This window comes from Drosophila mojavensis, unplaced genomic scaffold, assembly GCF_018153725.1.
Source record: "Drosophila mojavensis isolate 15081-1352.22 unplaced genomic scaffold, ASM1815372v1 contig_231, whole genome shotgun sequence".
NCBI classification, from domain to species: Eukaryota; Metazoa; Arthropoda; class Insecta; order Diptera; family Drosophilidae; genus Drosophila; species Drosophila mojavensis.
This window is the reverse complement of record NW_025318772.1, coordinates 9,892,638-9,907,539: the sequence shown is the minus strand read 5'-3', so window position 1 is coordinate 9,907,539 and position 14,902 is coordinate 9,892,638. Positions and strand designations below refer to the sequence as shown.

The 14,902-nt window shown below is 40.3% G+C and overlaps 2 protein-coding genes across 3 annotated transcripts; one reads left to right on the top strand and one right to left on the bottom strand.

Annotated features, from left to right (window-relative positions):
• Positions 1-2,559: 2,559 nt before the first annotated feature.
• LOC6575504 (growth hormone secretagogue receptor type 1) lies at positions 2,560-11,169 on the top strand. 2 transcript variants are annotated; one of them, XM_032728036.2, is made up of 4 exons: positions 2,560-3,029; positions 3,246-3,408; positions 3,469-3,649; positions 10,053-11,169. In XM_032728036.2, exons 1-4 carry the CDS (start codon positions 2,940-2,942, stop codon positions 11,029-11,031), a joined length of 1,413 nt encoding a protein of 470 aa, XP_032583927.2. In that variant the 5' UTR covers positions 2,560-2,939; the 3' UTR covers positions 11,032-11,169. The 2 variants fall into 2 exon arrangements, with proteins under 2 accessions (XP_032583927.2, XP_032583928.2); XM_032728037.2 differs by lacking the exon at positions 10,053-11,169 and adding an exon at positions 5,261-6,669.
• Positions 11,170-11,560: 391 nt separating this feature from the next.
• LOC6575502 (ras-related protein Rab-1A) lies at positions 11,561-14,754 on the bottom strand. The gene is made up of 5 exons (XM_002001475.4): positions 14,429-14,754; positions 13,069-13,189; positions 12,957-13,004; positions 12,673-12,900; positions 11,561-12,601 (listed from the first exon to the last, which is right to left on the bottom strand). Exons 1-5 carry the CDS (start codon positions 14,449-14,451, stop codon positions 12,404-12,406), a joined length of 618 nt encoding a protein of 205 aa, XP_002001511.1. The 5' UTR covers positions 14,452-14,754; the 3' UTR covers positions 11,561-12,403.
• Positions 14,755-14,902: the final 148 nt, after the last annotated feature.

The following is a 14,902-nucleotide window of genomic DNA, read 5'->3' as shown; positions in this document are numbered from 1 at the left end:
GCTGATGCTTATTGCTGCCTCAAATTGTCATTTCAATGTTAATTTTATTAGGGTGTCAGCTATAAATTGCCTTCAATCTTAAATACCATAAAAAGCGTTACATTTACTACACACTCTCTCGCACACGCATGCCTGTGCGACATATTCACAGTATGGCATATACTCTATATGCTATAGACTATCCACTAAAGGTCCAAAATCGCTCAATTTCCATTATCATCAACAGCTTTGAACCTTATTCAAATCTCTGCTAAATTATATCAAATTCTAGGGGTGTGTGTGGGTGTGTGGGTGTGTGTGTGTGTGCATGCGTGTATTTGGAGCCACCCCTAACCTGTTTTTGGGCTGTAGGCCACAAGTTATCCATCAAAGTGCCGCTGCTATTCGCATTCGCACCCGCACTCGCACTCGAGCCAACATAAACACGCTCCGCATGTAAGCAGTTGGTATTTGGTCGTAACCATAAACCGTTTGAGATTTACATGCCCGCCGCTCGATCCATGTATTTGCGGTCGAAGTTTTTGGCATTAGAGATGGGAGTGTATCGCGTGACACGGACCTAACTGTGATAAAGCTGGGACGAGAGGTGTTTGGCAGGAAATATGAAAATAAAATGGGCTCAGGGTGGTGGATGCATGAGAAGAAAAAGAAAATTTACTAAAACAGAAATATTTCTCTATTGTAACTCGAAGTTTTCTTTGGTAAAAGACAATAATGAGTGATTCACTTAATGAATACTCTTCATGTTCGGTTGTGCTTATAATTGGACGCTCCCATCTCTGCTGTATCCTCAGTCATAGCGCTGCGGCAGCTGTGCTGTCCATGAAACTTAAACTGTAATTGAGTCCCAGCCGAGTACCATGTTTGTTTTGCAGTATTTATGATTTTCAATATTGATGTCAAGCACACACACACTGGCAACCTAACATCTATTAATTTATATAAGTAAGCTGAACTTCTGAGCGCTTCATTTGTCTTTCTTCTCGAGAAAGTTTTAAAAACAATTATGAGAGCATAAAATGTCCACTAGCCACGAGTATCCTTTGTCCTTTGGCCAATTTAGCTTTATTGTCCTGCACTGAGTCATTCGTGAAGCGGCTCCTGTGGCTGGTCCCCGGTCTTCAGTCCGCCTGATGGTCATTGTCAACATCGTTAAAGTCGCATTTTTAAGCCAAATGTGGCACAAACTGCCTTGTTATGTCATTTGGGTACATTGAACCCAGACTCCGGACAACGCATGACAGGACAACACAGCTTGGGCGAAAGGACATGCGAAACAGCATCCGCATCACAATCTCCATCGAAAAGGGGAGCGAGAGCGGGGCCGGAACATAACCAATATGGTGTGCACATAATGAATTTATCAAATTAATCAAAATAGCGCTGCCACTGCAAAGGGCAGCAGACACAGGAAAAACGGAAGTCCTTGCTACTGTCCTGTCCACTCTGTATGTGTGTGTGAGAGTGTTTTTGCATGTTTGCTTGTATGTGTGCGTGTAATACAATTAAGCATCATAGGGACTTGCGCAAAAATGGAGATTTAATAAAGCCATTTCGAGTGATATGGCAGAGCCTTGGCAGAGTGATAATCGTCAGTTAACCAAGAGTAGAGATTGTGGCCAGGGTTGTCATTTGTCTATAAAGTAGATAAAATAGTTTTAGCCCTATATAGTTAGTGGTTATATAAATAGGAGAATATTTTTCACAACTCAACCAAATCAGCAAGGCGAAGTAATGTATGTAAATTAAAACATAACTAAATATTGAAATAAACAATTTGAAAGCATTGTCCCACAATTGGGTTCTTACAAAATCATGGCAGCCCTGAAGGCAATTAAAATCCAGTCAAAGACAAACATCGAGTATATGTGAGGGGAGAAGGGGACGAGACAGAGAGGTGGTGATAATCGCATTCCACGGATGCTTTAATGTTATGTAAATGGCAGGGCCTAATGAACTTTCCACTCATTATCGTTAGTTAGTTAGCCGGACCGGGTCCCGGCCCGGGTGCGTGTCCGGTTAGTTATAAGAGGCTACCATAGGCTACTTAAATGCTAATCCTAGACACTTTTGCTACCACAGGATATAATCCAATTGGCTGCTGCTGTTGCTGTTGGCGACAGGGACAACCACAAAGCCCCACTGATTGATTTGTTTAATGTCACCGCGGGGCAGCGATGCAGGAGAACAGGCGGAAGGAGACTAAAGGAGCTGCAACTGGAGCGGACATCGTAAATTTAACGAACTCTTAATTTCATTAGCGCATACTTAAGAAGTACAGTTCAAAGGAAGGAGGGAGACGCACGCTTGGTCCCCCAACCCTAAGCCGAGTCAAACAGCGGGGCGCTGCGTAAACGGTAAAGTCCACTAATGTTAACTTTAGCCATTTTCTTACTGTTGCTTGAATTCTTTTAGTATCGAATATATCTTTTATTCACATAGTTAGCTTGTTTAAGAAAGGTTGCGTAGAGTTAGTGTTATTCCTTAAGAGTTTCCTGCAGTCACCCAACAGCTAAAAAATGTCGAAATTTGCAGCAAATATTGGACGCCCTTGACGCAGGACGACGACATTGTTAAGCGGCTGCCTCGGCGTCGCTGCTGCCTCACAAGCTGTGGCCAGGCGCAGGCAGCAGCCGCGGCTGATACTGCTGCTACTTCTGCTACCAATAACTATAACAGTAGCAGCAACAACAACAACAATAACAACAGCAACAGCAACAACAATATCACCTCAAGATGCTGCTGCAACAAGGACGACGACGCAGCACGCTGGGCTATCCCGTGGCGCTGCTAGTGGCGACCATGGCGCGTACAACACAACTAATAGTATTCCAGCCTACAACAACAGCAACAACAATTACGACATTAGCAACAACAACGCCAGCGACAAGGGCAATGCAAGCGCCAGCGATGCGTTCGCCGAAGGGGATGCTGAGCAGATGCTGCCACAGATTCCGTCGTATATACGCACAACCGCCATGTTCTTCTGCATAATCATAATGCTGCTGGGCGTCATCGGGAATGTGATGGTAAGTTTGGTGATTGATTGATTGACTCACCAAATGCCTGTGACATACTGACTGACCAACTGAATGACTGCTGTGTGTAGATGGACTGACTGCTAGCTGCTGAAGAATTGAGTGACTGACTGGCTAACAGATAGATAGGCTGCCTGACTGACCCATCGATAACCTGACTAATTATCAGACCATAATGTATGGACCGTTTCTCCATTCCCTTCGCAGGTGCCCATTGTTATAGTGAAGACAAAAGATATGCGCAATTCCACAAACATTTTCCTCACCAACTTGAGCATTGCCGACTTGCTGGTGCTGCTCGTCTGCACGCCCACCGTCCTCGTCGAGGTGAACACACGTCCCGAGACGTGGGTGCTGGGCCACGAGATGTGTAGGCTCCGATCAATTTATCATTTTGTTTCGATAATATTGAAGTTTCTTTGGTCTACAGGCAAGGCTGTGCCTTTCGTGGAGCTGACTGTGGCACATGCCAGTGTTCTCACCATTCTGGCCATTTCCTTCGAAAGATACTATGCCATCTGCGAGCCATTGAAGGCAGGATATGTGTGCACCAAGGCCCGTGCGATTCTCATCTGTGTCCTTGCTTGGGCCATTGCTGCGCTCTTTACGAGGTAAGTGTGGGCACTCTCTACCTTTCCCATCGGCTCGCTTACAATAATTCATATTTTATCATTATTATTGAATCTGTCGAGTTTCGTATTCTTAACATTTTCTCTTGCATGTCTCTATATTGCTTCTGCTTGGCCTATTTATATAATATACTTGTATTAACAGCAATACTAAAGCCAATTCCATTTCCATTTTCATTAACGTTTCCATTTCCCATTTATGGGCGCTGTGTCTATGCAGTCAGGCATTAAGTTCCATTTACTCATTAATTATAAGTGTCAATCGCGGCCATTTTTAATGTTTTGTGTTTTGTTTTCCATTCGGCCTTTTCCTCTGTCCTTTTCATGGCACTGCACTGGGTATCCTACCTTTTCGTCACGAAATGTAACCAAACACATAACTATAGCTGAAGTGAATTCTTCTTAGCCATGTAAATAGTTTCAATAAAAGATCTATTTTATAATATACTCGTAATATCAAAGTCGGAGAAATCTTTGTTAGTGTATTCATTATTCGATGTGACTACATCACCAGTTGCTACTGCTGGGGTCTGCTTCTGCTCTTTGTTTAACTTCGACTTCGACTTCTCCATTTACATGCTAAGCATTGGCAGTTAGTGTTACGTCTCACCCCGTATACCCGGCTTTCTTCTCATTCCTTACGCATCCTCGCAGTTTGGTCTTGGGGTCTTCATGATTTTTTGTTTCGGCCTCATTCAGCTTGTGACTGCCCATTGTGCCCCATTGGCTGTCATTATCTGCCCGCTGTCATCTTTAATAAGCATCCGGAAATGTGGGCTATCATTGAAGAATTTACATTTCATTGACACTTTCTGTTATTGCGGGCGTCCAAAGGGACGGTCAACGACCCTTTTTAATTTCATAAATCCTGCAGCGCAGCGTGTGTACGTGGGCGGTAGGTGGTGGGCGTGGCTGTTGGAGGCGCCTAGCGCCCATTAATTAGGCTGTCCCAATACGCCCAACGTCCAGAGGAGATGCAAGCACAATTATTCCGGCGTGTACGAGTTGAGTTCGCTTCTTTTCTTGACTTATCTGTCTCTCTCTTATCTCTCTCCTTATCTGTCGCTCTCACTCTCTTTCTCTCTCTATTTATCTATGGGTATTTGTGTTGATCTATTTCGCTGTGTGTCTCTGTTTGTCTCTCTCCCTCTCTCTCTCTCCCTCTCTCTCTCTCTCTCTCTCTCTCTCTCTCTCTCTCTCTCTCTCTCTCTCTCTCTCTCTCTCTCAGTTAATCTGTCCTATCTCTCTCTCTCTCTGGCTGCACATCCATGACTGATTTCATTCTCTTTTTGTGTTGTTTCATCTATGTATTTTTTTATCTTCCTTATTCCATGTGGTTGTATCGGCACATATGACACATATCGTAAGACTGATTTTCTCTTTTTGTTTATCAATGTAATTTACATTATTCTTCTCTCTATTTCTCTATCATAGAGAGCCCCACTTCCAATTCCATATTTCTCTCTCTTTCTCTCTCTCTCTCTGATTCCATGTCTCCAGCATATATTTCGTTACCTTGCTTCACGCCCCTCAACGTGATTTCTCTTCCTCTCTCTCGCTCTCCAAATATCTCTCTCTCTCTCTCTCTTATAGCCCCATACTTTGGGTGGCTGAGTACAAGCTGGTTGAGTATATTGATGGATCATCGGTGCCCGTTTGCCTGACGCAAGCGATTGGCGTATCGACCGTCGGTTTCTTTCTGATGACTATTTCCGTGTTCTTCGTGCTGCCGTTCCTCATGCTGATTGTACTGTATAGCATCATTGCACGGAACCTTATCTCCAACCAGGGCGCCATGCTGCGTGCTCGACCCACCAAGCCGGAGTTGAGCTTAAAGGCGCGCAAGCAGGTAGTGCTCATGCTGGGTGCTGTGGTGATATCCTTCTTTATCTGCCTACTGCCCTTTCGCCTGCTCACGCTGTGGATCATACTGAGTACGGATCAGGCGTTGCACGACATGGGCCTGGCTCGTTATTACAGCTTACTCTACTTTTGCCGCATCATGCTCTATCTCAACTCAGCCATGAATCCCATACTCTACAATCTGATGTCCACCAAGTTTCGCAAAGGCTTCGGTCGTCTTTGCCACGACGTGGGACAAATGCTCTGGCAGTTGCTCACTCTGGGAAGCAGGCGGCGCAACGCAAGTGAATCACGTGGCCAACAATCCACGGGCTCGGGCACCAACACGAACTCCTCGAATACAACGGCTGCCACAAACTCGAGCATCTTGTCACGTAGCTCGAATCGACGCAGCAGTGAAGAGATTAGTCGCACGCGTTTAAAGATCGAGCTTCACTTGCCCTGCGGCAGCGAACTGGAGGCCATGGCCATGCTTCAGCATTCCACGTTGCGTAGCAAGCGACGTCCGAAGCAGCAAATCAGTTTCGATGAGGACACAGGCCAAGCAGTAGCAGCAGCAGAAGCGATGGTCGAAGGAAATAAAGGAGCAGTAGCTCGAGCTGTGTAGGCAAGAAAAATAGTGTGTAACCCGTTGGCACTTACGCTTCACTTAGCTGGCAAGCCACGCCCATAATGGATGCCATTGAAATCGTTGACAGGACCCAAGCTCAATTCTTGGCAGTTTCTTTCCATTCACATATTTCCGCACACACACAGAAAACAATCAATTTTTCGAGCTATTAAACTCGAATGAATGTGCCAAAGATAAATAACAGCAACGACAGCCAAAGCGGGATACCATTGAGATTGGGGCGGGGGGGTGGCGTGGCAGAACTATTAACTGGCATGTAAAAAGCAAAGCAAATGGAAATTTCTCTATATGCGTTTTGCGTGCCCATCAGCACGCCGGATAAACCTGATTTAGTTGTATTGAAATACGCTCTCCCAGCAACTCGTTTTTTTGGTCCACCCCAAACCTAGAGACTTAGTGTTGCCTACTTTGCGGTGAAATACAATTCAGCAATGCACTGCACTATGGGGAATTTTGCCGTTTTTCGGGTATTTAGTCATTTTTGCGAAGTATGAAAATTTATAATTTTTTTATGTTAACATCTTAATAAAACTCCAAACTTTAAGGTACTGTACCCAAAATGTTGAATAACAGTCCACTGTTAAGCCTAACAGCTGTTAAAGTCAGCTGTTATCTTCGAAAAGCATTTGCCTTCAGCTTACAATTTGTGTTAGCCGATTTTCAAATCATCGTTATTCAATGACCAGACATTATTTTTGAGAAATTTAAAAAGGATATGAATTTTTAGGGCTTCTACTATGCGTTGGCTTAAAAACCAATTGATGTTTGAACTTATTTTAATCATTTATTGTATAATTAGCAAATGTTGTCAAATTTCATTTCTTGTAAATAAAATTAAACTTTGCAAAGACATATAAAACAGCCACCAGGGCGCACCAGTGTAATTCCAATTGCATGTTATAGAGTAATCAATTGGGATCTTAGTGCCTTTGTCTCAATGTGCACTTTTGCGCACAACCGGCGCAAATCAATTTTTAGCAGGTGACTATGAGCTGACCTGTGTGATATTTGGCTCAATGAAAAAGGCAACTCTAACCAAGAAATAGTAATTGTGATTTTGAAACTAAATAAGACTAATATTGATTCAACTTATAAATGATATTAAAAAAGCAAAAGCCGCTTTTTTTGCCAAAATATAAATTACAAATGGAAGAAATGCAGCAGGAACAAAAACTAGCTGACAACTATGAATGACTGCCTATGACAGCAAATGTTTATAAAAATAATTGTTCATTTGAGGCAGATTATGGAAAGTACTGTTCATCCTGTAGGCTTTTTTGGTAAGGAAGCGTCTGATTTGCCCAACCAGGTCTATAAATCAGACTAATTTCATCATGCATGAGAGCATGAGAGCAGAATCCATAATTTCGCTGATGGTTTTTAACAATGGATACATCTGATCAGATTATTTCTTCGGCAAATCTTTAGAAAAGAGTTTGAAAGCATAAAGGTCGCTGTCTAATGAAGTTGTACGTATTGTATTATGTAAAGTTGAAGGCACAATTAAATCAGTTGAAGAACCCGAATTTTTTTAGCGGATCAATATTTCTGGCTGATTTGGAACTCGAAACTGAAGAAAACTAATTTCGATTTTATGAAAGTTCGATTGTTTTCAATTAAAATTATTATTTTAAAGTATGAACAAGCAAAATTCTTAAAAAAAAAAAAATTTTAATACAAAATTTTAATAAATTTTTTTTGGGTGGGCGGTGACACGCCCATTTTTCTAAAATATATTTCTGATGGTATACATATTAATAATACAAAAACCGGATCAAAAAATCTGGCTTAGTTTTTAAGTTATTAATTAATACCCGATAATTTGGATTTTTCCCCATAGTGCACTGCTCGCATGTGAACACACACACATACACAAACGCATCTATATATATATACATGTACTTACCTTTTATAGTAGAGGTGACCAATTTGTCAGTAAATAAACAATTTTTGTATTAAAACTAAGCATATTTGTTTATTCCTTTGCAATACGTCGTCCAATTTTTTTTCTGATTTGAATCTGCTCGAATATTTGTAAATACAGTGCTTATCATAATTACTTTATCATAATCACTTTTAATCCACTTAAACGAATCGGCTGAAAATTTTTCCCAAATGGCATATTCCCTCAAAATCTTCAAAAATGAGTAGTTCAATATTTCAATTATGAATGGCAAAAAACTTGTTCACTTAAAATTAAAGATTTAATAACGATTTCTGAAAAAGGAGTAAAAAACAAAGGAAAACAGCACCATTTGCTGTATCAAAATTGTAGCCCATATTCATATTTTGGTAAAAAAAATCCGAATTCGTTGCGGATTGATGGAAAAACTAATATCAATACTTAGTCCGGCCTCCATTTGCCTTAGTTAACTCAAAAATTCTCATCCTTATTGAAACCACTAAATTTAATAAAAGGTCCTTTTCGAAACTTGGTCATTCATTTAGAATTTGCGTTTTAAGATATCTAACTGTTAAATATGGAATGAGACTACTATCCGGAGTCAAAATATACTCTTCACTGTTCATTCGGCTCGATACAAACTTATATTCCAAGGTACCGATTGAACAAAATGTACCCCAAATCATGACGGAGCCACCTCCAAAGTCTGTTCTTGAAAAAACATAGGATCCTCTCGAAATCATGCTAATAAGAATCAAGCCCATAAGGACCATCAAGGTTAAGGTTAAGGTTAAGGTTAAGCTTCTTCCCATCAGAAAATATGACCTGTAAGGGTAAAAATTTTTTAATATACTATAAGCCAAAAGACGATGATTCAAACGCGCGTATGTCAGATCGGTGTCAGTATGTCTTTCGGCAAAATCAAGTCGAGCAACCTTGTGGCGACTTAGCAACTTTGGTGGTTTGGTCAGTTTAGATCGCTTTATGATTCCTGAGCTCTTAAGTACTCGCCAAACAGTCATCGCTGACATAGATTCGCCCACATGTGAGGCCAAAGCTGTACAAGCGGTTGCTGGCTTTCTTAATAAGTTTGCGTTTATCGTGTGCAATTAGGAACGGTTTTCACCCATTACGTTTTCTTGATCCTTATTCTTCGGGGTTATCCAAAAAAAAATTTAATTACACTTTGACTTCTTTTCAAAATTCGTAAAATACTCGAAATTTACCTAATTACAATGTCTGTAAAGCCAAAAGTCTGTTCCGCACTTAATAAACTCAAATTTGCGACAGTGGGCTATATATATGATACACAAAAATGCAAGCAAAAATGCTAGTACATAGCAAAAGTTAACGGTTCTTTCTTAGTTTTCCATAAATTGAGCAAAAATTTTGATAAAATCTACTGAACATGCTCCAGTCTATAAAGTGCTGTAAAATTTATTTTTGAAAAACCTTAAAAATATTGTTACAACGGGCTCAAAGTTTAAGTTGCAGGGTGTTGCGTGCTGTCTGATAACGAGCTCTGGTTACCTAATTTAAGCAAATTGTGATATTTACTACTGCCTAAAAAGATTATCATTTGAATATAAGCCTTTATTATAGTTATTTTTTATGACTGCCATTGATGCATAACTTTCACTTACATATGTACGTCTTCAATCGAGTTAAGGAGCATTCACTGTGGCTTGCAATAAGTTTGCTTGCGCAGGGACTTCCTTTTACATTGGAAACTTCGTAAGTTTCAAGTATGCCCTAGCTTTCACATTAAATCTTGTACATATGTATGACAGTTATATGTGTGTATATAGATGTGTATAAACAACTGTAGAACAGACGTTTCCGTTTTCGTTCATTGATTGAATTGACTGCCGACAATTTGCTCAAATAATATATAGCTTTATGGACTTTGTTTTTGAATGCTCAAAGTTTTCAGACATCTTTATCAGCACATAGATACATACATATACACATGATTATAATTCTTGCAGTCCCATTATTGCCATCTCCAGCTACAGTGTGGAGCCTTATGGGGATGGCACAGATGCCCCTGTTTGCACCACGGCCGCGGATGGCTTTTGGCCCATCGTCTACTTTGTGGGCACCATTACACTCTTCTTCTTTCTTCCCTTTGGCATCCTAGTGGTGCTCTATGCAGCCATCGCGTACAAGTTGCTGCGTCCAAACAGCGCATTCCACAGACCCACCTCGCCGCAGCTGCAGGCAAGCCAACAACAACAGCAACAGCAGCAGACGTCTAGCTCAAAGGGCAGCAGCCATCAGCAGAGCAATGGAATGAGGAAGCATCGCAAGCAGGTGATCTTCATGCTGGTGGCCGTGGTGTCCAGCTTCTTCGTCTGCCTTTTGCCCTTTCGCGCCTTTACCCTGTGGGTGATCACAGCCAGCGCGGAAGATGTGCAGCATCTGGGCATTGCAGGCTATTATAATCTACTGTATTTCTCACGCTTTATGCTCTACCTTAACTCGGCCATGAATCCCATACTCTACAATTTGATGTCGTCCAAATTTCGCAGCGGATTTTGGCGTCTGCTGCTGAGTTGCTTTGGCCAGCGGTCGCATCATCATCATCATCATCATTATCATGGATATTATCATTATCCCACTTTGGCCGGACGCAGTCAGCGGAGGACCACGCATTGCCAGGACCAAGGGGCTAGTGGGGAGGAGGATGGTGGCACTGCTCTCAACGCGGGTGAAGCTCAACGGGTGCGCCGCACACTACGCCGCGAAGCCACCTTTCTAATCAACTCCATATCCACGTCGTCGGGCACTGAACGCAACACTTCCTCCACCTGGCGCAGCAACAGCCTCTCCACCTCCATAGGACTAGGTGAACGAGAGCGGGAGAGGGACCGCGAACGCGGGCCCCTTGGAGCCGCTATAATTGGCACCACCGCTGCCACAGTTACCACTGCCTGTCTGCATGAGCGAAGCGCTAACAAAATCTGAACTCAAATGGTATTTAGTTGAATTCAAGCACATTTAGTCCATAGTCATAGTTTATAGAAGAAATTTTATTTGTAAAGACTGAAGTACCTCAGAAGAAGTCAATAAACGTCTAGAAAAGATTTGTTTTTGAAATCAAAGATATCTAATCCTGCCAACTTGGGCATCACTCTGAAATTGGGTAAAGAATATACAAAGTAAGGCCATTCAATGTTCAAGTAGTCTTTTATCGTAATAAAGTGGATATTCGAGTCAAGTTTCTAAAATACACTTGACAATGATATCAAAATTTTTAATGCCGATCGATGGGCTTTATGCGATTCGAAAAATTCAGATAAATAATATCTGCATCCGAGCTATGCAATGTTCGCGATGATTTTTTCGGATTCGAATATTTTGAAGTCATGGTGAATTGAATAAATAGACTTTAGACTCAATATACAGTGACTTAGGCAAAAAGACAGATGGAATATTTTTCTTCAAAGCCACAGAATCGTAAGTCCCCGCCATAAATATGTTTCGTCTTATGAAATAAAATGAAATGCTTATGAAATTTTATTAAACATCTCATGGTCAATGTTATCATCATCAAATATTAAACTTTATATATGTAATTATATATATATATATATGTTTTTTATTATTATTTTATCTGCCTAAGGAAATCCTTGTTAATTCCTGTCGTTAATTCTAGTAAATTTTTATCCTTTTCTTGATTTACATTATAATTACAATATGACAAACAGGCGGCGGAATAGTTAAGATGACGTGAGGATATGAACTACATATAGCTGGTAACTACACATAACTACATATACGGTCTAGACTATAAGAAACGCAGTTTTTGTTTGCTCTTTTATTTTTGTTTTTGTTTTCAATAACGTGTTTGTGGATATAAGTATTAATAGTAATCGGTATCGCTATCGCTATCGCTATCGCCATCGTTATCGGTATTGTTTTGCGCTGCTATGGTAGGTAACTCTTAAGTTTAGTTTAAATTTAGATTAAGTTAATTAATACACCAGTTTTTAAGTTTTTTTTTTGTATTTTTGCACTACTTATGAACATAACTATAGAAACAGAATGCTAATAGTCAGAGGGATAAGGGTAGTACATAGCAGAATATATCCAGTGTGTTTGTGTGATTTAATTACGAAAATTGTGAACTGCCGTATCAAAGAAAGGACCGCTTTATCTCATACTCTTCAATACTCATCATTATAGTTATTATAATTATTATATAATTCCATTCCTTGTTTTATTTTATTGTTATGATTTGCATGTTTATTATTTTTGCCGTGTTTTTTGTTTTAATTTATTATATTTAAATTTTGTTTAATTGTATAATAAAATAATGATTCACAATCAGAGTTATTCAGCAGCAACCAGATCTGGTGTTCTCCACTGGACGTCCCTGATCGATTTTCACTTTGCTTGCATTGTCGGTTGCGCTGGACGGCGGACCGACACGATTCTTAATCTCGGCAGCCATCGTCATGAATGCCTGCTCTACATTGGTGGCGCTCTTGGCCGAAGTTTCAAGGAATGGAATGCCTAACTGATGTGCATACTCCTGCAAATGTAACGAATTATAGAATAATCAATTGCTTTCACAAAGTTTCAGTAGGGAATATTCAGTCTTACCGCAGCTGTTGTATGATCAACAACTTTCTTAGTGGTTAAATCACTTTTGTTGCCCACCAGCAACTTGTTAACATTTTCGCATGCATATCGCTCGATTTCTTCCAGCCATTGCTTTACATTATTGAAAGATTCCTGGTCCGTGCAATCGTAAACAACAATAATGCCGTGTGCGCCACGATAGTATGACGATGTGATAGTACGGAAGCGCTCCTGCCCAGCAGTGTCCCACTACAAAGTATATGATTTAATTTTGATTTACTCTCTGCATTGGCTGGCGCACTTACAATTTGCAATTTAATCGTTTTGCCATCCAATTCTATGGTTCTAATTTTCTGTAAGAAATAACGGGTTGAGTATCATATATTTTTTGGTGATTACGAATGTGGTAAGACTTACAAAGTCCACGCCAATCGTACTGATATAGCTCTCTGTATATGTGTCATCGGCGAATCGAAGCAGCAAACAGGACTTTCCAACGCCGGAATCGCCGATCAACAGCAGTTTGAAAAGATAATCGCTGTAAAAGCAAAAATGTGCGTTTTACTCAAGGTATATATTTCAACATCATATCGTTTAGCGCAATAGCTCTATTATAATTGCTTATCTTATCGCGTAAAACCTGCCAATTATCATTGTTTGACAATATGTTACTCTCACGCTTCACTACGAATGCAGCTGCACCTACAGTGAAAGTTCTGTAGAGCGAAAGTGAGTTTTGTGGTCTTGTTTTTATTTGTGACATTGCTATGGGACAAATACAACTTATTTAATTGTTATACATTTTATAGATAAATAAACAAAATAGAAAATAAAAAAGCATTTTATCATAGTCTTACTAGAATTATATTAAGACACAAATCGATTTCCATTCAATTGTATGTAGAGTTCCTAAAATTTTAAAACTCGTTTGTCAAGTTTAAAATAAGATTTACGCTAATATAAAAAGAGAAACCCATTGGGCTGTGGTACAAATTCTCTTTTGAAGTTGTAAGGACAAAGTTTGAATTATGAATAATAAAACAAATAAAGGAATATTTCTCAATTACGTGTGAACAAATCAGAGAATTTCAAGTTCAATTACAATGAACGAAAACATAAAACACTCAACATAGATGGGAAATTGATTACGTAGCAGCAGCAACAACAGCAGCTACAGAAAAAAAAACAACACAGCAACGGCGCAGCGTAAAGCAGTCAAACAACAACAATGTGTACACAAGGAGGGGGTTGGAGACGCTGGGCAGGTGACTCATCCGCCCCACAAATCAGCAGCGCAGCCAAAGCTGACATAGAGGCAACGACAGCAGTAGCGGGAGACAGAGACAAAGGCAAGGGCTTGCGGGTTGGCTGGCTAGCTAGCTGGCTGTCAGCAACATTCGCAGCCACTCGAAACAACAACTAAAAACGCAATCAGAAAGCTTGATTTTCGTCACTTGTGTCACAATTATTTGAAACACTACTGTCTACAAATATGTATGCTATATTTGTTTGTATTACATATATAGTTTCTATCCCAATTCAAAATCGTATGTTGTTTTTAGACAATGCCATTAATATTCAGTCAAATTAATCGTTTAGAGGGTGTGGGGCCGCGGCAACTACCAAAGAGTCGTCGTGGACGTCGCAAAAATGACGTCGCAGAAACGACAAAAGAATAAAAAAAAAAAGGTGACCAGTGCTGCTTATGGAACGCGGATGAGTACAAGGTTTTTCATTGTACATATCAATACATCTCAATTACGCGCAATTAACTTACTATTCTGGATTCATTGATGACATAGTTTTTAGTTTCGGGTAGTTTTCCTGTTAAAGATTTACTATTTCTTGCCACGAACGAAATATTCGATTTCGTTTGAGCTGCTCGGTTAAAACTGGCGAGTCTGATGGATGTATCTTATTTCGATTGGCGGCCTTTGTTGTGATATAACACGCACTGTGCACTGTGTACTCCAAAATTGTTTATTTTTCTAACTTCTATTTGTATTTATTGCAACGAATTTAAAGGAAATTCGATAATTTCCAACAAATTCGACAGCCGAGAACGAGAACAATGGCGACTGAAAAAATGACGAAGTGGCATTAGTGTGGCAGAGTGTCGTCAGTTGTACCAGTAAAGTGTTGAGTAACGTAATAACCAGGGCTGCATCAGCCAGTGCTATCAGAAATCTCCTTTGTGGGCGGTAACCACCAACAAATATACATACTCACAGAAATATCTGTACGTTCGTTT

What these genes read in the sequence shown, in the direction of transcription:
- LOC6575504 (XM_032728036.2), top strand. Translation starts at nt 2,940, where the DNA reads ATGCTGCCACAGATTCCGTCGTATATACGCACAACCGCCATGTTCTTC. An exon ending in GGTGCTGGGCCACGAGATGT is followed by an intron (nt 3,409 to 3,468) that starts GTAGGCTCCGAT and finishes TTTGGTCTACAG; the next exon opens with GCAAGGCTGTGCCTTTCGTG. An exon ending in ATTGCTGCGCTCTTTACGAG is followed by an intron (nt 3,650 to 10,052) that starts GTAAGTGTGGGC and finishes TAATTCTTGCAG; the next exon opens with TCCCATTATTGCCATCTCCA.
- LOC6575502 (XM_002001475.4), bottom strand. Translation starts at nt 14,451, where the DNA reads ATGTCATCAATGAATCCAGAATA. An exon ending in GTACGATTGGCGTGGACTTT is followed by an intron (nt 13,005 to 13,068) that starts GTAAGTCTTACC and finishes TATTTCTTACAG; the next exon opens with AAAATTAGAACCATAGAATT. An exon ending in TTGATCATACAACAGCTGCG is followed by an intron (nt 12,602 to 12,672) that starts GTAAGACTGAAT and finishes TTACATTTGCAG; the next exon opens with GAGTATGCACATCAGTTAGG.